The 24286-nt window shown below is 40.3% G+C and overlaps 1 protein-coding gene across 3 annotated transcripts in view; it reads left to right on the top strand.

Moving 5' to 3' along the window:
• The first annotated feature begins 13039 nt into the window (after positions 1-13039).
• Positions 13040-24286, top strand: part of nid1a (nidogen 1a) — a 34505-nt gene continuing 23258 nt past the window's right edge. For 2 of the 3 annotated variants that reach the window (XM_057849068.1, XM_057849066.1), the window contains exons 1-5: positions 13040-13367; positions 18586-18888; positions 21156-21382; positions 21452-21753; positions 21827-21967. In XM_057849068.1, the coding sequence (XP_057705051.1) occupies positions 13173-13367; positions 18586-18888; positions 21156-21382; positions 21452-21753; positions 21827-21967 (1168 nt within the window). In that variant the 5' untranslated portion in view covers positions 13040-13172. Of the gene's footprint in view, positions 13368-18230; positions 18390-18585; positions 18889-21155; positions 21383-21451; positions 21754-21826; positions 21968-24286 lie in introns of those variants that run through there. The other variant, XM_057849067.1, reaches the window with a different exon arrangement.

Raw genomic sequence — 24286 nt, 5'->3', positions numbered from 1 at the left:
GTAGATGAAAGACTTTTGAATGACTGACTTTTAGTCATTCGGTCTGTTGTGTAAACCTATGAAATGCACAAAAACACACTGTCCATGCAGGTGGCTCAGCTATTTAAAACAGACCAAATAGACTTTTGACGATGGAAGCTATCAAATAAAGAGGATGATGCATAAAGGTAAATTGGTTGAGCTAAGACAAGATCAAGTGGTGCTCTGTGATCAGCATGTTAGTGGCTGTCAAGTTCTGTTGTGGTCACTGGGCCATGCGCTGAAGTCAGTGCCCTGACGGGCCTTTGGCTTGTCTCCAAATGCACTAATATGGCTTCAGTGGATATCCCGGACAGTGATCCTTTATTGGGAATCTTCATAATCCTAATTGAGGTGGATAAATTTGTTATACAGTCTTGGAGATTGTCTTCTAACCGTCTGAACAAGGCAGGACAGTTGAGAAAACAGGGTAAATTATCTTGAATCTGTGAAAAATGATATGTTCAATCGCAATGTCCATAATTCACAGATGAATCCCCTCAGCCTGGAGTAAATTGTATTATATGAATACAATGTGCTCATGGTGAGTCAACCAAAGTCTTTCCAAACAAAGCTGTAAAAATTCTTCTAGTTTTAATATTGCAATATGTATCTCAATATATCGCAAAGCCCCAATAAGTCGCAGTGTAAGTTTTTCCCAATATTGTTCAGCCATAGTATTTATGCGTTTATTCATTTTAATTTTGTTTTTATTAACCTTTTATCAATTTATAATTGTATTTATTTATAGAACACTATATAAAAATAATATTCAAATGTACAGCTGTCCGATAATGACTTTTTAACCGATAACGATGTCCCGAAATTGTCCAACTCCAAAAATCTGATCCTGATATCAAACCGACACGATGCGGTTGTGGACTTAACATATTCATTATTTTTCAATCATTTCTTGTTCATATAATTTTTGCGTCATGAATGGAAATGGATAGCTCACATACCAAATCCCAAGCATCTTAGTTTGGAGATGTCGAATGGTCAATAAGCAGAACTGCTGTGCTAAGCTGTGACCAGCCCTTGTACAAAGGCAGAAGGCTTCTCCATTCCCGTTGAAGGCAACATGCATATTGTCGATATTATCCGTTATCATTTTTAAATGATTTTATAGGCCGAAATTATCAGCTTTCCGATAATATCGGACAATTCTATTAATATGTGAGATTCACGTATATTGACGCCAGGTCCGAATGCTTTTTCGTTTTTTTTTTTTTTAATGATCAATAATAGTCACTTGCGAGGCTGGCTCTACGCAGGGGCAAGAGGGGGCAGTGTTTCCTCAAATAAATGTCTTAGAAGTTGAAAAAGCAGATTTTAATATACAGTGATCCCTCGCTACTCCGTGCCTTCAGTCCATCGCGGATTTTTTTTCCAACTAAAAAAAAAAAAAAAAGCAGATGAGCTGTCCTGAGCCGATCGCGTAGTCTCACTCTCGCTCCCTGCTTCCCTGTCCCTGCTCTTTGTTCGTCAGGCACTGCGGCACTGCACTGGAGTTGCTTATTAAAGTTAACGATGTTGACGATGTTTGTGTTTGATCTTGCCAGAGTCACAAACTTCAAAAGTGCAGCATGCATCATTCATCGTTTAACTTGTTAAACAGTTGCTGTGGCAACTCATTGTGTCTAAGAGAGAGGATTTGAGTAGACTTACTCAATGAAGCATTTAATAAAGTCAAGCAGTTCTCTACTACAGTTATTTATTCTTGTTTAAAAATAATTCGGTGGTACAGTAATATGTTTAAAACTTATCACAATCATTACATTTGATTTGCTTAAAAAATATTTATCATTATATATATATACTCACCGGCCACTTTATTAGGTACACCTGTCCAACTGCTCGTTAACACTTAATTTCTAATCAGCCAATCACATGGCGGCAACTCAGTGCATTTAGGCAGGTAGACATGGTCTAAGACAATCTCCTGCAGTTCAAACCAAGCATCAGTATGGGGAAGAAAGGTGATTTGAGTGACTTTGAACGTGGCATGGTTGTTGGTGCCAGAAGGGCTGGTCTGAGTATTTCAGAAACTGCTGATCTACCGGGATTTTCACGCACAACCATCTCTAGGGTTTACCGAGAATGGTCCGAAAAAGAAAAAATATCCAGTGAGCGGCAGTTCTGTAGGCGGAAATGCCTTGTTGATGCCAGAGGTCAGAGGAGAATGGCCAGACTGGTTCAAGCTGATAGAAAGAAAGGCAACAGTGACTCAAATAACCACCCGTTACAACCAAGGTAGGCAGAAGAGCATCTCTGAACGCACAGTATGTCGAAGTTTGAGGCAGATGGGCTACAGCAGCAGAAGACCACGCCGGGTGCCACTCCTTTCAGCTAAGAACAGGAAACTGAGGCTACAATTTGCACAAGCTCATGGAAATTGGACAATAGAAGATTGGAAAAACGTTGCCTGGTCTGATGAGTCTCGATTTCTGCTGGGACATTCGGATGGTGGGGTCAGAATTTGGCGTCAACAACATCAAACCATGGATCCATCCTGCCTTGTATCAACGGTTCAGGCTGGTGGTGGTGGTGTAATGGTGTGGGGAATATTTTCTTGGCACTCTTTGGGCCCCTTGGTACCAATTGAGCATCGTTGGAACACTACAGCCTACCTGAGTTGTTGCTGACCATGTCCATCCCTTTATGACCACAATGTACCCAACTTCTGATGGCTACGTTCAGCAGGATAATGCGCCATGTCATAAAGCTGGAATCATCTCAGACTGGTTTCTTGAACATGACAATGAGTTCACTGTACTCAAATGGCCTCCACAGTCACCAGATCTCAATCCAATAGAGCATCTTTGGGATGTGTTCGAACGGGAGATTCGCATCATGGATGTGTAGCCGACAAATCTGCACCAACTGTGTGATGCCATCATGTCAATATGGACCAAACTCTCTGAGGAATGCTTCCAGCACCTTGTTGAATCTATGCCACGAAGAATTGAGGCAGTTCTGAAGGCAAAAGGGGGTCCAACCCGTTACTAGCATGATGTACCTAATAAAGTGGCCGGTGAGTGTGTGTGTGTATATATATATGTATTAGGGCTGTCAAACGATTAAAATTTTTAATCGAGTTAATTACAGCTTAAAAATTAATTAATCTTAATTAATCGCAATTAATCGCATTCAAACCATCTATAAAATATGCCATATTTTTCTGTAAATTATATATATATTCTGTAAAATAATTTTTTGGAATGGAAAGATAAGACACAAGATGGATATATACATTCAACATACAGACAAAAAGCGTCTCATACAAAAAATATAACATTTCGCTTACTAACATAATATGTACATTCTTTACAACAACCATACTTACAGACAAATCTTGTCCAAGGGTCATATAAGCACAACATTAAAACGTAGGCATCAGCCCGAGACGTCGTGCAGCCATAGTGAACTGGCAAGAACACAATAAACCATGTCGCAAAGCGACAGCAAGAGTTCGCTGTTAGACAGCACAAAAAGCCTTGCTGTAAAACTTACCAAAAGGCAGAATACTGTCTGAGCGGGACATATGCGTTAATTGCGTCAAATATTTTAACGTGATTAATTTAAAAAATTAATTACCGCGCGTTTTATATTAAACTTTGGGAAGAAAAGTGAAAAAAACATCTAATATGTATCTCTTTCCAATGCTAAATCTGAATAAATACATAGAACACTCAAAAAAATGTTGCCTCGAACTACTTCGCGGTTTTTCACTTATCGCGGTGGGTTCTGGTCCCCATTAAGTACGAAAAACGAGGGATCAGTGTACTAAAAAAATAAATACATTACGAGTTCACAGGTTAATCTGCAGTGGTGGGTAAAAACCCGACGAAAAGGGGACACAAGGACGATATAGTATCAGTTGCCATATAAAGTTGAATCCAGTACATTTTCATTTAAATTTCTTTCTTGTATACATTTATTTAGCTACAATGCTGGCCAAAAGTATTGGCACCACTGCAATTCTGTCAGACAATGCTCAATTTATCCCAGAAAATGATTGCAATGACAAATGCTTTGGTAGTAATATCTTCATTTATTTTGCTTGCAATGAAAAAACACAAAAGAGAATGGAAAAAAAAAAAAAGAAATCATTATCATTTTACACAAAACTCCAAAAATGGGCCGGACAAAAGTATTGGCACCCTCCGCCTAATACTTGGTAGCACAACATTTAGACAAAAACAACTGCGAACAACTGCTTCCGGTATCCATCAATGAGATTCTTACAATGCTCTGCTGGAATTTTAGACCATTCTTCTTTGGCCAACTTCTCCAGGTCTCTGAGATTTGAAGGGTGCCTTCTCCTAACTGCCATTTTCAGATATCTCCACAGGTATTGAATGGGATTCAGGTCTGGACTCATTGCTGGCCACTTTAGAAGTCTCCTGTGCTTTCTCTCAAACCATTTTCTAGTTCCTTTTGAAGTGTGTTTTGGGTCATTGTCCTGCTGAAGACCCATGACCTCTGATGGAGACGCAGCTTTCTCACACTTGGATTATGCTGCAAAATGTGTTTGTAGTCTTCAGACTTCATAATGCCATGCATACGGTCAAGCAGTCCAGTGCCTGAGGCAGCAAAGCAACCCCAAAACATCAGGGAACCTTTGACTGTGGGGACCGTGTTCTTTTCCTTGAAGGCCTCGTTTTTTTTCCCCCAGTAAACTCTATGTTGATGCCTTTTCCCCAAAAGCTCTACTTGTGTCTCATCTGACCAGAGAACATTCTTCCAAAACATTTTTGGGTTTCTCAGGTAAGTTTTGCAAACGTCAGCCTGTCTTTTTTTGGGGGGTCAGAAGTGGGGTCTTCTTGGGTATCCTACCATAGAGTCCCTTTTCATTCAGACGGCGACGGATAGTACGGGTGACACTGTTTTACCCTTAGACTTCAGGACAGCTTGAACTTGTTTGGATGTTAATCAAGGTTCTTTATCCACCATCCGCACAATCTTTTGTTGACATCTCTTGTCAATTTTTCTTTTCCGTCCACATCTAGGGAGGTTAGCTACAGTGCCATGGGCTTTACACTTATTGATGATACTGCGCACGGTAGACACAGGAACATTCAGGTCTTTGGAGATGGACTTGTAGCCTCAAGATTGCCTATGTTTCCTCACAGTTTTGCTTCTCAAGTCCTCAGACAGTTCTTTGGTGTTCTTCTTTTCTCCATGCTCAATGTGGTACACACAAGGACACGGGACAGAGGTTGAGTCAACTTTAATCCATTTTAATTGGCTGCAAGTGTGATTTAGTTATTGCCACCACCTGTTATGTGCCACAGGTATGCAACAGGTGCTGTTAATTACACACATTAGAGAAGCATCACATGATTTTTCAAAGTGTGCCAACACTTTTGTCCGGCCCATTTTTTGAGTTTTGTGTAAAATGATAACGATTTTTTTCCCCGTTCTCTTTTGTGTTTTTTATTGCAAGCAAAATAAATGAAGATATTACTACCAAAGCATTTGTATATTGCAATGATTTTCTGGGAGAAATTAAGCATTATCTGACAAAACTGCATGGGTGCCACTACTTTAGGCCAGCACTGTACTAGTCCTTCTCAAAAAATCAACATATTGCGATAAAGTTCATTATTATCTGTAATGTACTGATAAACATTAGACTTTCATATATTTTAGATTCATTAAACAAACTGAAGTAGTTCAAGCCTTCTATTGTTTTAATATTGATGATTTTGGCAAAAAAGTCCAGACAAAAAAAAATCCCTATCTCAAAAAATTAGCATATTTCATCCGACCAATACAAAAAAGTGTTTTTTAATACGAAAAAAGTCAACCTTCAATTAATTATATCAGCTGTGCACTCAATAATTGGTCGGGAATCCTTTTGCAGAAATAACTGCTTCAATGCGGCGTAGTATGGAGGCAATCAGCCTCTGGCACTGCTGAGGTGTTATGGAGGCCCAGGATGCTTCGATAACGGCCTTAAGCTCATCCACAGTATTTGGTCAGGTGTCTCTCAACTTCCTCTTCACAATATCCCACAGATTCTCTATGGGGTTCAGGTCAGGAGAGTTGGCAGGCCAATTGAGCATACTAATGCCATGGTCAGTAAACCATTTGGCCAATTGAGCACAGTAATGCCATGGTCAGTAAACCATTTATCAGTGGTTTTGGCACTGTGAGCAGGTGCCAGGTTGTGCTGAAAAATGAAATTTTCATCTCCATAAAGCTTTTCGGCAGATGGAAACATGAAGTGCTCCAAAATCTCCTGATAGCTAGCTGCATGGACCCTGCCCTTGATAAAACAAAGTGGACCAACACCAGCAGCTGACATGGCACCCCAGACAATCACTGACTGTGGGTTCTTGACACTGGTATTCAGGCATTTTGGCATGTCCTTCTCCCCACTCTTCCTCCAAACTCTGGGACCTTGATTTCCGAATGACATGCAAAATTTGCTTTCATCTGAAAAAAGTACTTTGGACCACTGAGCAACAGTCCAGTGCTGCTTCTCTGTAGCCCAGGTCAGGCGCTTTTGCCGCCGTTTCAGGTTCAAAAGTGGCTTGACCTAGGGAATGCGGCACCTGTAGCCCATTTCCAGGTTTCTGCAGGTCCCCTAAGATCTGGAATCGGACCTTCTCCAAAATCTTTCTCAGGGTGCGGTCACCTCTTCTGGTTGTGCAGCGTTTCCTGCCACACTTTTTTCGTCCCACAGACTTCCCACTGAGGTGCCTCAATACAGCACTCTGGGAACAGCCTATTCACTCAGAAATGTCTTTCTGTGTCTTAGCCTCTTGCTTGAGGGTGTCAATGATGGCCTTCTGGACAGCAGTCAGGTCGGCAGTTTTGCCCATGATTGCGGTTTTGAGTAATGAACCAGGCTGGGAGCTTTCAAAAGCCTCAGGAATCTTTAGCAGGGGTTTTGAGTTAATTTTTTGATTCAGATGATTAGGTTAGTAGCTTCTTTAGAGTGCCTTTTCATGATATGCTAATTTTTTGAGATAGGGATTTTTTGGTTTTTCTTGACCTTTTTGCCAAAATCCTCAATATTAAAACAATAAAAGGCTTGAACTACTTTAGATTAGGGCTGTCAAAAATATCGCGTTAACAGGAGGTAATTAATTTTTTAAATTAATCACGTTAAAATATTTGACGCAATTAACGCACATGCCCCACTCAAACAGATTAAAATGACAGTACAGTGTAATGTCCGCTTGTTACTTGTTTTTGGTGTTTGGCGCCCTCTGCTGGCGCTTGGGTCCAACTGATTTTATGGGTTAGTACCATGAGTGAGCATGGTGTAATTATTGACATCAACAATGGCGAGCTACTTGTAAATATAAAATTTCTATAACTTGTACTAACATTTATCTTTTAAGAACTACAAGTCTTTCCATTCATGGATCGCTTTAAGAGAATGTTAATAATGTTAATGCCATCTTGTCGATTTATTGTTATAATAAACAAATACAGTACTTATGTACCGTATGTTGAATGTATATATCCGTCTTGTGTCTTATCTTTCATTCCAATAATAATTTACAGAAAAATATGGCATATTTTATAGATGGTTATAGATAGTTTGAATTGCGATTAATTACGATTAATTAATTCTTAAGCTGTAATTAACTCGAAAAATTGTAATCGTTTGACAGCCCTACTTTAGACGTGTGTGATGAATCTAAAATATATGAAAGTCTAATGTTTTTTCAGTACATTGCAGAAAAGAATTAACTTTATCACAATATGCTATTTTTTTGAAGGACTAGTAGATATAAATGTAATTCAGTTTTATATGCATGATATAAATGTAGTCATTATTTGATTAGTTTTCTTCTTATATAGAGGCAGTGTTGATGTCAAAACTGCATAATGTTACAGTGGCCAAATATTAAATACATTTTCAAAGAATGGACATTCGTGTTTTAAATACATTACTGTAATTTAAGGCTGCTAAGCAGCTGTATTTGTATCTTTAGGTGGTACTTAAAGCGGAAATGTGAAGTAAGGTTGGCCAACCATGTTTTTGAATAATATCAATGGCTAAACAATTATAAGCATATTTTCATTATTTTTTTTAACGCAACCTTTCCAGATTCTTTCTTTAACCCATAGCAACGCCCTTGACAACGAAAATGCTTTTCTTCGGCAATTTTCGGAAATGACGTCACACCTAGAAGTGAGAGGGAAGTCCGCCATAGAACTGTATTGTTTGTTGCATTGTTTCTCGGTAAGATGCCACGGTGGTGTGTGGCGATGTTTTGTTCTCACTCTAACGAAAAGTGCTTTGAGCGGCCAAAAGATAGCAGGGCACGTAAATGGACATCTTTCGTTCTCACGAAGCGAATGACTTTCACGCCATTATCGAGTAGTGTTCTCTGCTACAAACACTGTGAAGATGCCTGCTTCCTTAACCGGTCTGCTTATGATCAAGGATTTGCCAAAAAGTAAGTGTGATTTTTGGATAGATGACTGATGACTTTGTCAAAGCAGAGCTGCCAACTGTTGTGGAATGTACCATAGAAGCTAGCGACGTTAGCTGAAAGCCAACTCGGGGCAATAGTCGTGGCATAGTTGTTGTTGTGTTCGCTAGGTTAAGCAGGTTTAAATTGTGCGTCATCTACGATCTTGTCCGAAAGGGTTTTAATCAACTGTAAATCGGGAAAGGGGTGTGGATGTGCATATAAGCGGGTCGGCGTCGCGGTAATTCACAGTCACGTTGCTGTAAGAGACACACACCGGCGGTGAGTTTGTGCACATTTATTTGTATTTGTATTATGTATTTCCACCTTCATGCTTCAAGCATTGCATTGCATTTGTACGGTTCGGCGTTTCTTTCACGGTGATCGCTTGATAGCCTTCTAGTTTGTGTTTTAGAGCCGCTGACAGGTGACTCAATGCCAACACGCTAGTTGTCAATCTCGCAGCGAATCAGCGAGCAGCTTAAGTCACGCAGTGAATCATGGGAAATGTAGTCTCGGGACAACACTGAAGTGGTGCTTTGTAATCTGTTCGCATGTGTGAAAAAACTACATTTCCTCACGCCATTAGACCCCACTTCCTGCCGAGAGCCCCAAGCTGTGTTTGTACTGTTAGCTCCATGTGTTAATAAAGAAACAAACTTGTCAGCACGTCGTGTGTGCGATATCTTTGTCAACAAAAAGCTCATAACAAGACACTATACACGATCCGTTTAAGAGACGCTGGGACTGGAAGTAGTAGTAGCTGGTAGTCAGTGTTGGGAGTAACGGCGTTATTTTTTCAGTAACGGGGTAATCTAACTAATTACTTTTTCTGCCGTTACAACGCCGTTACCGTTACTGACGGTCAAAAGTGGTGCGTTACTTACTCTGAATTAATTGAAGAAGCTACCAGCCGTGTCGAGTCGACTCTCTGCTCTGTTGATTTGTCATCCAAGACTTGGGGTGCGTTCAGGTTCGAGAATAGCGCACGTACTTCTGACTCCAAGCTGTTTGTCCCTGCTCATTCAATTAGACAATGCTTTCCAAAGTTTGGTAACGTTTCTGTGTTTGCTACACCTGATGCTAGCCTCGTTCCCATCTCCCACTGTCAGCCAGCAATAATTTTGCTTCCATCTTGAGGACGGCAGACGCTTTATAGGTGACGTGAATTGTCGGGAAACCAGCCTACCTGAATGCGGCCCCTCAAGAGATGATGGGTTAGAGTCATGTGTCGTGGTAAGCCAATCAGAGCCGGTGATTTCACAAGCAAACCGGAACAGCGCGTGCGGCAAACACACACACGCAAAACAGATGCACAGGGTCGGGATGGCAGAGCATTCAGAAGAAAAAATGTCCTTTAAGAGGTGGAGATATAGACACTATTTCAAGTTTGTCGAAATTAAAGGAAAGAACCCGCATTTATGTCCCGGGGCAAAGCTTTTGTCGACATCTGTGGTATGCAATTCAAATCCGCTGAAGCACCTAACAAGTTAACTATCTGTCTGTTCTTCTCTAATTCCACTGACTCGAATACTGCTCAGAAAATTTCAAATTCTTTGACATACAACAAGTTCTTTTTAAAGTAACGGAAATAGTTACTTTCCCTGGTAACTAGTTACTTTTACTATAGAGTAATTCAGTTACTAACTCAGTTACTTTTTGGAAGAAGTAGTGAGTAATGTAACTAATTACTTTTTTAAAGTAACGTGCCCAACACTGCTGGTAGTACGAGGCGAGGCGGAGATGAGCGAGAAGCAAAACTTCGCAGTCGAATGTGAAGGCAGTCTGCTATTACAGTGGTACCTCTACATCCGAATTTAATTCGTTCCAGGACCTTGTTTGTAAGTCGAAATGGTCGTATGTCGAGCAGGATTTTCCCATAGGAATACATTATAATTCCATTAATTCGTTCCAAAGCCTAAAAACATACACTAAATTCTTAATAAATACTGCTGGCACTGTTACAAATGGCAATTAAACATAGAAAAACAAATAAGTTATAAATAAATAATTCAGAGCCCTGCGATTGGCTGGCAACCAATTCAGGGTGTCCCCTGCCTACTGCCCGAAGTTAGCTGGGATAGGCTCCAGCACCTCCGCAACCCTCGTGAGGAATAAGCGGCATGGAAAATGAATGAATGAATGAATAATTCAGAATAATATAATAATAATAAGAATAATTAATAATTATTCCTGTAAATAATGTAACGAATCGGATTCTAATATGGCGGACACTTTTTACTGTCCCTGAACGCACCGCGAAGGTGACGTCTCAGTGAGATAGGTCGGTGCGGTAGAGATAATACTTTCGTTTTCTTGAGAGCGGTCAACTGCTTAAGACAATGGGCGTTTTGTGTTGGATAAGTTCTTAAATAAATGATAAAAACGTGACGAAGCTGGCGATTTCCTTGGCAATGTTACCACAATAATAATTGTCACCTTAACTTATAAATAGTGGCGAACGGTGGTCGGAAGAGGACCATGGAGCTGTATTGTTGAGCCAGTTCAGGGACGCGCACCCCAAGCTCATATTTTTCTATAACTTGCATCTTCATTTCAAAGGTAAGCATCACTTTTTTCCTTGTTTCTCCAACTGTATCAACTTTTTTTGAAAACTGTGTTGATTTCTCACACAAGAAAATCCACCGTGCGTTCGTTTGCAGTGCTGTCATGTCGTCGTATTTCGAGCAACTCGTCGGATGTAGAAACAAATGGCGGCTCAAATTTTACGTCGGATGTCGAAAAGATCGTGTGTCGAAGTGATCGTATGTAGAGGTACCACTGTATTTTGTTTTCTTATTGTTTCCACAATAAAGTGGAGAAAGCCATCAATGACTCATCTCCTTCTTACCCCCCAATGTTTTTATATTATTATTTTATATGCACGAGAGCTGCCGGATCTGCCAAAATGAACATGCAGTCTGATTTTTTTTTTTTTTTTTTTTTTTTAAATGTCATCAGATAGACAAAAACATAAAATTATGTGCAAATGCCTGTATCCTCAAATCATGAAAATAATAACAGCCTATATCTTACCAATCTTGTAATCTCGATGTCTTGTCACCATTCCATGTCAGGTAGTCTAGGCACATTGTTTGCATCCTGATTAGCGTCTGGCTAATACATGTTAGGTCCAACATAAAATTCCAACCTCCTCTTCTTCCTCCAACTCTTCTAAAACTTGGATCACCTCCCTTGCGCTCGATCTATCGCTGTTTGAATCATTGTTTGAAGGGCTTTGTATGGCGGCCGTATGTATAGAGGCAGTCGGACATCCGGGCATTTAATGACGTCACCAGCCACAACAACGCGTCGCCATATTGACAATAGGGTAAAAGACGAGTCACTTATAATAGAAACGCATTGAACTTTTCTCTTATTTGCCGTCTTTTTTCTGTCGGAATAGCTAAAAGTTGCTGTGTTGCGGGTTGTCACACAAGGAAGAGTTCGGAGCCGCATTTGAAGTTCTTCATTCTTCCACGTGATAAAAAAAGGAGAAACTAATGGCTGAATCCAAGCACATTTACGTTTGCAGCCGACACGGTGAGTTTAATCGATTATTTTTTGCCCCAATTAGCTGCTACGATTCAATAGACTAGGCAGTGGTTATTTTTACCTTAACCGGCAACTCGCAAAGCGTTTTTTTCCTTTTGCCGTGAACTGCTCTGATTAGTCAATCGGTATATTATTGGCCTGGTGGGAATTGGTTATTATGCCGTGACGTGTTGACGACTGAATAAAGCTTGGAGGCGAATTACCGATAACGGCAGAAATAATCACTTCGTATATACTACCAACTTTCTCAGTTCCACACAGTACATATTCCAGGTAAATGATAAAGGCAACTTACTGGGTGACTTTATGAGGTAGTTGTATATGTTTCTGATCTCCACGGCAGGCCAATCCTTTGTTTATCCAGCTATCAGCTGCGACTTTGTATTGGCAGCTTTGTACGCCAATAAACGCTAATTTTAAATTGCATCGCCTCCTCGCGTCTGTCGGCAGTGACTCGTGGTAATAGTAAGCAACGTTTAAGACGTTTTTAGGAAAAAGGATGCAAAACACACCAAAAATATATGAATTTCAGACGTTTGTCTATGGAATGTTTAGCTGTGCGTACCCCCTTCACAAAATGGCGACACGTTGCTAAGCGAGGTGACGTCATCGTGACATCACGCCGACTTCCTCCATGGAGCGCTGCCATCGCTGTTCTCGGTGTGACGTATCACTTCCGGGTTCGTCCCCTTTCAGGCTCGAACGTCGCAAACGCGATTATTTTGTCAAATATACAACATATAAATTATTTTTCATGCTTTATTTGTTGGACAATGTTTAATTACTTTAATTGTGACCCTATTTGGCATGTTATGAAATTACTTCACATTTCTGCTTTAAGACTCATGTTTTTTTTTTTTTTTAGGTCAAAGTGGATGATCTCTTCGAGGAATCTGCTTTAAAGAGCAACATGAAACACTGAAGTCTTAGGCCCCCCTTCTCATTTCCTTTTCTAGTATTGCCATTTGATGAAAGAAGCCCCGAGCGCCCCCCTCAGCTCGGCTCAACTCCGCCCCGAGTCCTTCAAACTCTGCCTGAACTTTCCACACTGGAGCCCGGGCGTCACTCTGCTCCGTGGACCTCTTCCGCTCCGGTCTCGGTGCTGCGGACTTTCAAGCACAATCAAGACTGTTCTAAACTTCCACGAGAACCCGAGCAATGGCAAGAGCGTGGCTCGTCTGCGCCTCTTTCCTCGCAATGGTGGCGTCGGCACACGGCATAACGCGAGGAGACTTTTTCCCTTTCGGTCCGAGCGCGGGAGACCAAGAGTTAGACCCAGGCGATGACCTCACACACAAACTTGAACTGGACAAGCCTGTGCTCTTCTTTGATGGAACTTTTGACAAAGTTTTTGTAAGTAAACTCGAATTTCACTACAGCAAACAGAACGGCATAACTAACAGCTACAAACTTCTGGTTATGGAGAAAATATTCAATTATAGCCTAGACTTGCGCAATTACGCATCTCATGTCATACCCATGTTTAAACAAAAGGCAAAACACATGTGGAAAAATATAAGGTTGCTCTTCGTAAATATTGGTTTGCTTATCACAAAGACTGCATGGAATGCATGTGTCCTCACATTCTTAGACCCTGAGGTTATCACTTTACTGTTGACCTAGAGCCCAAAGTACCTCACACATTAGTATACAACGTTAACCCTTTATAGGGTAAGTGACTATTTTTGATAATTAAAAAAAAAAAAAAATAATAGTGAAGGGGTGGGGGGTCAGAAAGACCTGGCGTCCATATAGGTGGACGTTAGATGGGCATCACATGTTGGGCCAAGTGTAGCCTACAACATGACATGAAAAGAGATGTACACTACGCCAGCTCTCAGTGATGATTATATACAGTATATAATATTTTTTCTTGTTTGGAGATTACATATTTTTGCACCTGAGTTCGATTCCGAGTCAGCGGATTTGGAGGTTTCACCGAAACCAAGAACATATCCGATACTTCGGCAATTAAATTATTGATGAATTTATGACAAAACATACATACATACTAAGGGTGTGACAAAATATCGAAATAATGATATATCGTGATACTTTGTATCCCAAAATTTTATCGATATGCTCCTGCCAAGAATCGATATACGTTTTAAAAAGGTGTCAATGTTTTTTGTTTAAAAAAAAAAAAAAAAAAAAGGAACCAACAAGTTGCTACCAAAACCTTCCACCCTAATAGTGTCTCATTTAACTCTAAGGCTGCCTTTGACGGTGCTCGACGCCCAATCCATTTAGACTGGGAACTTTTGTTCATTCAAAACCAGAGCATTCACAGTCATTCGGTCTGATTTTCTGGGCATTTACAGGTCACTTGCTGTTCATTTTAGGGCATTTACAGGTCATTTCCTGTTGACTTTGAGGCACTGCCTATTCACTTGGGTGATTCTCAGGTCACTTCCTGTTCTGCAACTTAAAATAAACAGGAAGTGACCCATAAAATACCCCAGAATCAACAGGAAGTAACTGAAAATCAACAGGAAAATTATCTTAAATAGCCCAAAATTACCTCATTGCCTGGCATTGGCTGCCACTGACGGCCATCGGCGTTCAATCCGTTTGAAGTGGGAGGGATGAATGAATGTTCATTCGCTGCCACCCTCCCAGTTCAAATGGATTGGACGTCTACTAGTGATAAACTCATTCCAATTCACGCTAGAAGCTTGTTTTTCTGTTAAGTAGTTGTTTGTAGAATATCCTAGAATGCTTTCCTGACCAATGTATCGATAATCGTTGTATCGCCATATCGTCAGATCATCGTTATCGTGAGCTTTATATCGCAAATCGTATCAAATCGTATCGTGATGTACCAAGAGGTTTGCACTGCTAATACATACTAGTATTTTTGACAATATACTTGTCCATATTCATTATTTTGTTGCTTTATAGCAGGGGTGGGCAAACTATTCCACAAAGCGCCACAGTGGTCGCGGGTTTTTGTTCATACCCATCATGAGGACAGCCTTTCACCAATCTGGTTTCTTAAAAGTGCAATCATTTGATTGCAGTCAGGTGCTTCTTGTTTCCACTGAAACCTCATTGGTTAAACTGTCTGTGCTGAATCAGTTGGAACAAAGACCAGGACCCACTGTGGCCCTCGAGGACCGGTTTGCCCACCCCTGCTTTATAGCCTTTAAATTTTTTTGATAAACAATCTTTTTCCACACGATTCAAAATATTGCGTAGTACAAAACATACATTTTTTTTGTTTCTATCGTTTTACATTTTTCTTCTTTTTTTTTTAGCTTCGTAATGTTTAGACCACAGGTGTCAAACTGTTCCTCAAAGGGCCGCAGTGGGTACTAGATTTCATTCCAACCAAACGAGATGAATACCTTTTCACCAATCTTGTGTCTTACAAGTGTAATCAGTTGATTGCAGTAAGGTGCTGCTTATTTTAGCAGAAACCTCATTGGTTGAACTGTCTGTGCTGGATCTGTTGGAACAAAGACCAGGACCCACTGCGGCCCTTTGTGGAATCGGTTTGACACCCCTGGTTTAGACCATAATAATAATACAAAAAAAACTAAAAACCCACTGTTTTTCATCCACTTCCCTAAAAAAAAAAAAAAAAAAAAGCGCTTCGCCCCCAATTACCGAACACGGGATTGTATCGGGTACATGCCTAATTGTTATACCGATGGATTATTTTGTCGTTTGTGATGTTAAATTAATTTTAACTGGGGAGGATGGAATTGAGGGACTGATTATGTTTCAACGCCATCAATGGCAATGTCAGTCAGAAAATACTTGAAAATATAAATAAATAGGTTTTAAAAATCGGAACTTTTTCACTCAATTCCGATCTTCTGAAATTTACGTAATCGGGCCTGATATCAGATCACGTGATCGATTTGAGGACATCCCTATTTTATTATTAATCTCTATTGTACTTTTATATTATTTATCTATTTTTTTGTGACTAAGCAAATGAATAAAATGTTAATAAATACAATGATGATAATACACTGATTATGATCCCTAATAAAACTCCAAAGTTGTATGTTGCGGAAAACACAGACAAGACTGAAAAAGCAGTTTCTTCTATTGCACTCCTCTTTAAAATAAAATGCTGTATTTTAAGCCAAAACAACTGTTGTGTTTGTTAGAACAATATGTCTATATGCTAAAATAGCAGATGCATGGCGCATTAAGCCCCCAAACTATTTTTAATTTGTCCCTTTTACCCTGGAAACCCCTGCGTACAGACGTCGCGCAACCGTTTTTGTTTCAACCTAGCTATAAAAAAAAAGGTAAGTAATTATATTTTTTATTCAAAATGTCTGTCATTTTTAGCTTAGAATCATTACTTGATGTCTAATATTTAGTTAAAAAAAAGAAAACGACTTTCAAAAATTATTCACTCGCATATTTTAAACTTTTAAACAAATGATGTCACAATAAAAAATTTGGCGTCTGTAAAAAAGGCACGGATATCTACCTCATAACTATTGCCTAATTGTATTTTTTTTTTTTTGTTACCGTCGCATTTTCCCCGATATGTTAAATGATAAATAATCGATCAAAACAAAGAAAAATTGAAAAATAACATTTAAAAGGGTAACTATATGAAAAAAAAAATCTCAACCACTCCTTGTTTTCTGCGATTTCTGCATAGCGACCCTTGTTATATCACCATGTTTCACCCATAAAATCCCCCCAAAATCTGGCTATGGCCATTCACAGCTGTGTCTTGACACTCAGTGATACATGCTACATGGAGGTTTTGGATCGAAACAAGGTAAGTACGCGATAATATCTCATTATCATCGTGGCGTCTTTAATTCTGCTCTCGCTTGCTCTCGCCTCCAGTTAGGGTTTTGCTGTTTATTTTATTTTTTTTTTTAAATGCCCTCCTGTTCAAAACTTTTCTTTCCCCAGAACATTGAGATTTTAAGCTTTCCAATGATGTATCAAACATGCATATCGGTCACTTTTGAATTTTGGCCAAATTGGGGGTCTCAGAGTGGAACTTCAAGTCACCTGAGTGTTTTCCGCCAAATATATTTTTAATTCCATTGTATTTAACTAGCTGCAATTGGGTGACAACCAATTTAGGGCGTACCCCGCCCACTACCCATAGTTAGATGCGATAGGCTCCAGCACCCCCGCGACCCTTGTGAGGATAAGCGGAATGGAAGATGAATGAATAAATGAGTATTTAACTCATTGCCAGCCGTTAACAACAATCAATGTGCTATTCTGTTAAACTGGGAGGACTGGTTGTGAATGCTCCACCTTGGACCATGTTCTTTTTCTTTACAACTTTTACAGTGTAGCACACGTTAGGGATGGACATAATAATACTTTAGTTGCCATGGATGGTGTTAGACACCCAATTCATTTTGACTGGGAGGGCTGGCAGTGATCATTTGCTGAGGTAAACACAATAGAACTCCACATAGACCAAATTTTATAAATGGGTTAACATGGTGGTAAGTCAGTTTTCTAGAAATGATGATGTTGTTTTCTGCTCTTTCTTACTTGATATCTGGAATTACCATGTATAGCATGTAAATGTCCTCCAAATATGCAGCAATGCAAAATTGTATGAAAGCTGCACCATTGTGTTGGACACACAAGCAACCCTTTATAATCCTCCATTCTGCACTCAAAAGTGCTGTGTCTTTGTTTTCAACTGTAATGCACGAAAGAGTAATGAATTTAACCAGGGATTTCACATGTATTTAAGTTACAGTAGGTTGTGAAAGCTGTTTTTTCCCCAGATTTTGTTTGTTTCCACATGAATATGAATAGGATTTTATCTTTCATCAGTTATGTGGGAATCTTTTTTGGCGATATGTGTCTTTAATTGGGTAGAAATCATAGAGTGTTTACCAATCTAATGTGACTGTGGGGTTTCCCTACATCAGTAGCATTTACGTCACCAACCACAAACTTATTAGTCATCTCCAATTGAGATTTTTCCTGCAGTAGATGAAACATTGCCATGAACTAACGTCTGCGCCCTTAGGGCAAAACGCATCTCTCGCTCTACCTTGCAAGCTTTAAAAACAGAAAGAATATGTTTCTGCTTTCTGTGTTTCAATCGCGAAAATCTCACTATGTGATGATATTGCGCACTATAAAGATATGAATCGCATACTGACAGACCCCCCCCCCCCCCCCCCGCCCCAGTTTTATCTTCGATTCGGACCAGGAAATGTCTGTGATGAAGATTAGTGTGCAATCTTCGGGCTCTCTGGGGCTGCTGGTCAGGGGCAAGGACAGGAAACGTAGCACTCTTGTTTCTCCCCGCCGCCCACCCCCGATCAGGAAGTGAAGGAGCCCCATATGCCGGGGGCGTCTGCGTGTGTTTTTGACATGAGCCCAGCTCCTCTTTTCATATGCCTCACAATCAGTGTAAGATCTTTGTTGAATGGCATCTCGTTCATGTGTTCATCGGCGCCCGTGTGCAGCTTTGGATCATTAGTCTAATGAGTTTTGGAAAGACATCAAAGTTGGTCACATTGGACTGGAACGGTTCTTCACGTGTCTGTCCTAGTTTTTGTGAACAAAGTCATCCCCAGTTACAAGCCTCCTCATGTTGTCATTTCAGATCAACACCAACGGCTTCATCGCCACAGCGGAGCCCAAACGGGAGTCGACCTACATTGGCAAATTGCCAGCCCCCTTTGGCATGATCGCGGTTTTGCACGGAGATTTGGACACGAGCGATGCGAAGGGCAAGGTTTTCTTTCGTCAAGACAGCAGCCCAGATGTGTTGCGTCGGGCTGCAGAGCACATCAATAGGGGCTTCCCGGACGACCAGGAGGTCAATCCAAGCCACGTGGTGGTCGTCAGCTGGGTAGACGTTGCCCGCAAGGAGAATGACAGCTTTGCAGACAGCATCGACAAGAAAGTGAGGCTTACAATGCTGTTAACATGTGAAAAATAGAAAGTATGTGGGTGGCTTGGGAATGTGAACATTAAGCCTTAGCATACAATTTCCCAGAATCAGACCAGCACATACACACAGTGAGGTGCAGAAGTATTTGCACCCCTTGTGAAATAGGTAGAGGTCTGAAATATCAATCATAGATGCATTTCCACTCATTGAGACATATAATCTTAAACAAAACAAAAAATCCAGAAATCACATTGTATGATTTAAAAAAAAAAACAAAAAAACTTTATTTATAGTATTTGTACCCCTGAGAATAAGCGGTAATTATGACACTCAAAGAGCTGTCAGTCTACCTTAAAAAAAAAGTCCACCTTTACCCCACGAGTAACCACGCACCACCCGTTTGAGCTCAATATTGTCACCTGTGTACCCCACAGTCAGTCAAAATCCAACTGCTACCATGGGCAAGACCAGAGAGCTTTCGAAAGACACCAGTGAAAAAAATGTTGAGGTCCACAAAGCTGGAAAAGGCTATGGGACAATTGGTAAGCAGGTAGGTGAGAATAAATCAACAGTTGCAGCAATTGTTAGGAAATGGAAAAGGCTAAACATGATTGATAATCTATCTCGGACTGGGGCTCCATGTAAAATCTCTCCTTGTCATGATGAGAAAAGTGAGGGCTCAGCCTAGAACTACACGGCAGGAGCTTGTCAATGACCTGAAGAGAGCTGGATGCACAGAACACTACGGTGCAATGGCTTAAAACCATGCATTGCTCAGTAGGTTCCCCTGTTGAAGCCATTAAATGTGGAGGCCCGTCTGAAGTTTCCCAGGGACCATCTGAATGATGCAGCGGGCTCATGGGAGAAAGTTATGTGGTCAGATGAGACCAAAGTAGAACTTTTTGGTGCAAACTTTACTCGTCGCGTGTGGAGGAAAAAGAAGGATGAGTACAATCCCAAGAACACCATCCCCACTGTGAAGTATGGTGGTGGAAACCTCATGCATTGGGGCTGCTTATCGGCAAAGGGGACAGGACGATTTTACTGTATAAAGCAGAGGATGACTGGTGAAAGGTATCGTCAGATTTTGAGCCACAACCTCCTTCCCTTAGTCAGAGACTTGAAGATGAGTCGCTGCTGGATCTTCCATCATGACAATGATTTGAATTACATAGCCAAGCTGATCAAGGAGTGGCTGCGTGAAAAGCATATGAAGGTTCCGGAGTGGCCTAGCCAGTCTCCAGACCTCAATTCAATAGAAAATCTTTGGATGGAGCTGAAATTTCGTGTCTTTCAACAACAGCCCAGAAACCTGACAGATCTAGAGAAGATTTGTGTGGAGGAATGGGCCAAAAGCCCTGTGAAAACCTGGTGAAGAACTACAGAATTGCAAACAAAGGCTTCCGCACTAAAAATAGGCACTGATTTTCTCAGGGGTACAAATACTTATGAACCCCAGTAAACTATTGAAAAATCATACAATGTGAGTTCTGGATTTTTTTTTTTTTTTAGATTATGTCTACTCTCTATAAGTGGAAATGCATCTATGATTGAAATTTCAGACCTCTAACTATTTTCAAAGTAGGTGAACTTGCAAAATCACAAGGGGTGCAAATACTTCTGCTCCTCACTATAAAACACTTATTTTATTGAACTAGACAATGCACTTTCAACCTCTAAATTCCTGAAGTTCATTTTTCAGATCTGTCTGTGTTTTGTTTACAGTCATATGCTCAACTGTAATAATTATGTTTCCGACTGAGTCTCTCAGTTCATAGAATATGAGGCAACGACTGATGTATTCGCAGGACTATTAAAGCACGCATTTAAATTACAGAGAACATTAACCCTGCACAGACAGCAAAAAAAGTGATTTATTATGGCATCTTCACAACAAAACTAACAAAAAAATTGCAGGCATTTTTCATGTTACAAGTTTCCTTGCAATTTGTTTCTTGGCAGATTTCACTGGCCTTAATCGTAACTGCACCCTTGGTCATAAAGGAAGTTGGCATATGACAACCGCACCCATTGTTGCGTTTGAATTAAGGCATACTGCCAGACACATTGTTTTTAAAGCATTTATTTGTGTACATTTACAAGTAAAATCTTTGTCTTGGTTTTTATGGTTGAGTAGTACTGTTTTTATTTTCTTGTCATGGTGGTTGTTGTGTTAGGGTTAGCATTGAAATATTTTTTGAAATGGCACTTCAAACCAAATTTGAGAACTAGCCCAAAAACAAATACTGATGTCAACACCCCTTATTTTTCCTTACCAGAGAAACACCTTCCAACTGGCTATTGCAGCAGTGGGATCTTCTTCATATGCTATCATGCTATATGCCACCGACGGCATACAGTATACTAACACCCCCGTAGGGAAGAAAAGCGTCATCTTGCATGCTGGTTTCAGTAAAGGTTTGGTGCCAGGTTTCTTTTTTTCCAGTCAAGGCCCCTATTACCGCACCACTGATGATGAAGACACATCAATCAGTGCTTTAGCAGAGTAAGTCACGATGGACAACACAGTCATTTCCTCACTAGTATGCTAAAAAGTGTCTGTTCACTCTTTTAGACAGACAAATACAGGCCTCAGAGGGGTTTGGGTGTATGAGATTGGAACATCACCGTATTTTACCAACGTGGCTCCAGGAGAGGTGAGCCAGCTGCCCACTGAGGCTCCTTCTCCCGCATCTGGTGACACAGAAGAAGCCCCTGATACCAGGAGGATAGTGTACACTAATGGCCAGCAAGTGGAGTACCCTCCTTTTGAACCAGAAGAGGGACAGATCGAAGTGGAACCTGTTCAGTACCAGCCGAACCAACCAAGCAACCCAGAAGTGGTGGTGGTCGAAGACACTGTTATAAATGTCAATGGTGAGTTATAATGCAGCAGTCTTGCTTGGCTTGCTGGTGTCTTTATTGATGTGATTTTCCTTTTGTGCTTTAGTGTTCTCATACAACCTTGGTACATGCGCAAACAACAGGAATAAGTGTTCACAATTTGCTGACTGCAAGGACCATACCAGTGGATACTGCTGCCACTGCAGGCCTGGTTTCTACGGCAATGGGAAACAATGTGTGGCAGAAGGTATGGCCACATTTCATTCAAATACATTTAGCAGTTCTGTTTTTTTGGGATAGTCTAAGACGTTCACACATTTCTGAGCACATGGAGCAGTTTTTTTTTTTTTTTTTTTTTTTGTAGTTTGTTTTCTAATTTCTGAACTTTTAAACAGTTCCCAAACACTTCTTCCTATGATTAATTTTGTACAAAATGGACTGACAGTTATTTTCTTACAGTTTATTAGCCATGAAAAATAATGATGCAAGTCTTAAAATATCATCTTAAAAAAAAAAAATTAAAAAGTGACCAAGAAAACATCTGTTACAGTGGGGCAAATAAGTATTTAGTCAACCACCAATTATGCAAGTTCTCCTACTTGAAAATATTAGAGAGGCCTGTAATTGTCAACATGGGTAAACCTCAACCATGAGAGACAGAAAGTGGGGGAAAAAAACAGAAAATCACATTGTTTGATTTTTAAAGAATTTATTTGCAAATCATGGTGGAAAATAAGTATTTGGTCAATACCAAAAGTTCATCTAAATACTTTGTTATGTACCCTTAGTTGGCAATAACGGGGGCCAAATGTTTTCTGTAACTCTTCACTTGGTGTAAAGAAATGAACTGTGGGAGCAATTATTAGAAAATGGAAGACATACAAAACCTCTGATAATCTCCCTCGATCTGGGGCTCAATGCAAGATCTCACCCCGTGGCGTCAAAATGATAACAAGAACGGTGGCCAAAAATCCCAGAACCACACGGGGGGACCTAGTGACTAACCTACAGAGAGCTGGGACCACAGTAACAAAGGTTACTATTAGTGATGCACGATAATACATTTTTCAACCGATATCGATAACCGATAATTTCCTGCCCCTTCCACCCGATAACCGATAATGTCACGCCGATAATTCTATTCTAATATGTATGTAAAATTTTAAAGTATACAAAGATCAAATCTTACAGTGCAAAAATGTAATTTAGTGCTATTTTTTTCCACATCAAATGTGAACAAGTAGTAAATTCCAACATCTAAACAATGGCAAGCTTTTGGCAACAATTACTTAGAGAGTAAACACCCAAGTTGCACAAAAATGCCTTTAAAAGTAAGCCATTCCTAACATATATCACATTACTACACTGCAAAAACACCTCTTTAAAACTAGCAGAATTGGACAAAACTGTTGATTGCGCACATTTGGAGGCTAAATCAAGTATATAATTATCGGATTGCATTATCGGTTGAATTTCGTTTTATCTGGATTATCTGTGTGACGTCATAATTGCCATTATCGGCCGATAATTATCGGTGACCGATATTATCGTGCATCTCTAGTTACTACCAGTAACACAATGCGCCGCCAGGGACTCAAATCCTGCACTGCCATACATTTCCCCCTGCTGAAGCCATTACACGTCCGGGCCCGTCTGGGGTTCGCTAGAGGGCATTTGGATGATCCAGAAGAGGACTGGGAGAATGTGTTATGGTCAGATGAAACCAAAATAAAACTTTTTGGTAGAAACACAGGTTCTCGTGTTTGAAGGAGAAAGAATACTGAATTGCATCCGAAGAACACCATACACTCTGTGTAGCATGGGGGTGGAAACATCATGCTTTGGGGCTGTTTTCTGCAAAGGGACCAGGACGACTGATCTGTGTAAAGGAAAGAATGAATGGGGCCATGTATCGAGAGATTTTGAGTGAAAATCTCCTTCCATCAGCAAGGGCATTGAAGATGAGACGTGGCTGGGTCTTTCAGCATGACAATGATCCCAAACACACAGCCAGGGCAACAAAGGAGTGGCTTCGTAAGAAGCACTTCAAGGTCCTGGAGTGGCTTAGCCAGTCCCCAGATCTCAATCCCATAGAAAATCTGTGGAGGGAGTTGAAAGTCCGTGTTGCCCAACGACAGGCCCAAAACATCACTGCTCTAGAGGAGATCTGCATGGAGGAATGGGCCAAAATACCAGCAACAGTGTGTGAAAAGCTTGTGAAGAGTTACAGAAAACGTTTGGCCTCCGTTATTGCCAACAAAGGGTACATAACAAAGTATTGAGATGAACTTTTGGTATTGACCAAATACTTGTTTTCCACCATGATTTGCAAATAAATTCTTTAAAAATCAAACAATGTGATTTTCTGTTTTTTTTCCCTACATTCTCTCTCTGATGGTTGAGGTTTATCCATGTTGACAATTGCAGGCCTCTCTAATATTTTCAAGTGGGAGAACTTTCACAATTAGTGGTTGACTAAATACTTATTTGCCCCAGTGTATGTACATAGCAAGTGAAATGTAAAATCCCAAGTAGTTCAATGAATTGTCTTGTTATCCAAATTGGT

The sequence above is a fragment of the Corythoichthys intestinalis genome, chromosome 10 (genome assembly GCF_030265065.1).
Source record: "Corythoichthys intestinalis isolate RoL2023-P3 chromosome 10, ASM3026506v1, whole genome shotgun sequence".
NCBI lineage: Eukaryota > Metazoa > Chordata > Actinopteri > Syngnathiformes > Syngnathidae > Corythoichthys > Corythoichthys intestinalis.
This window is presented reverse-complemented; position numbering and strand designations above follow the sequence as displayed.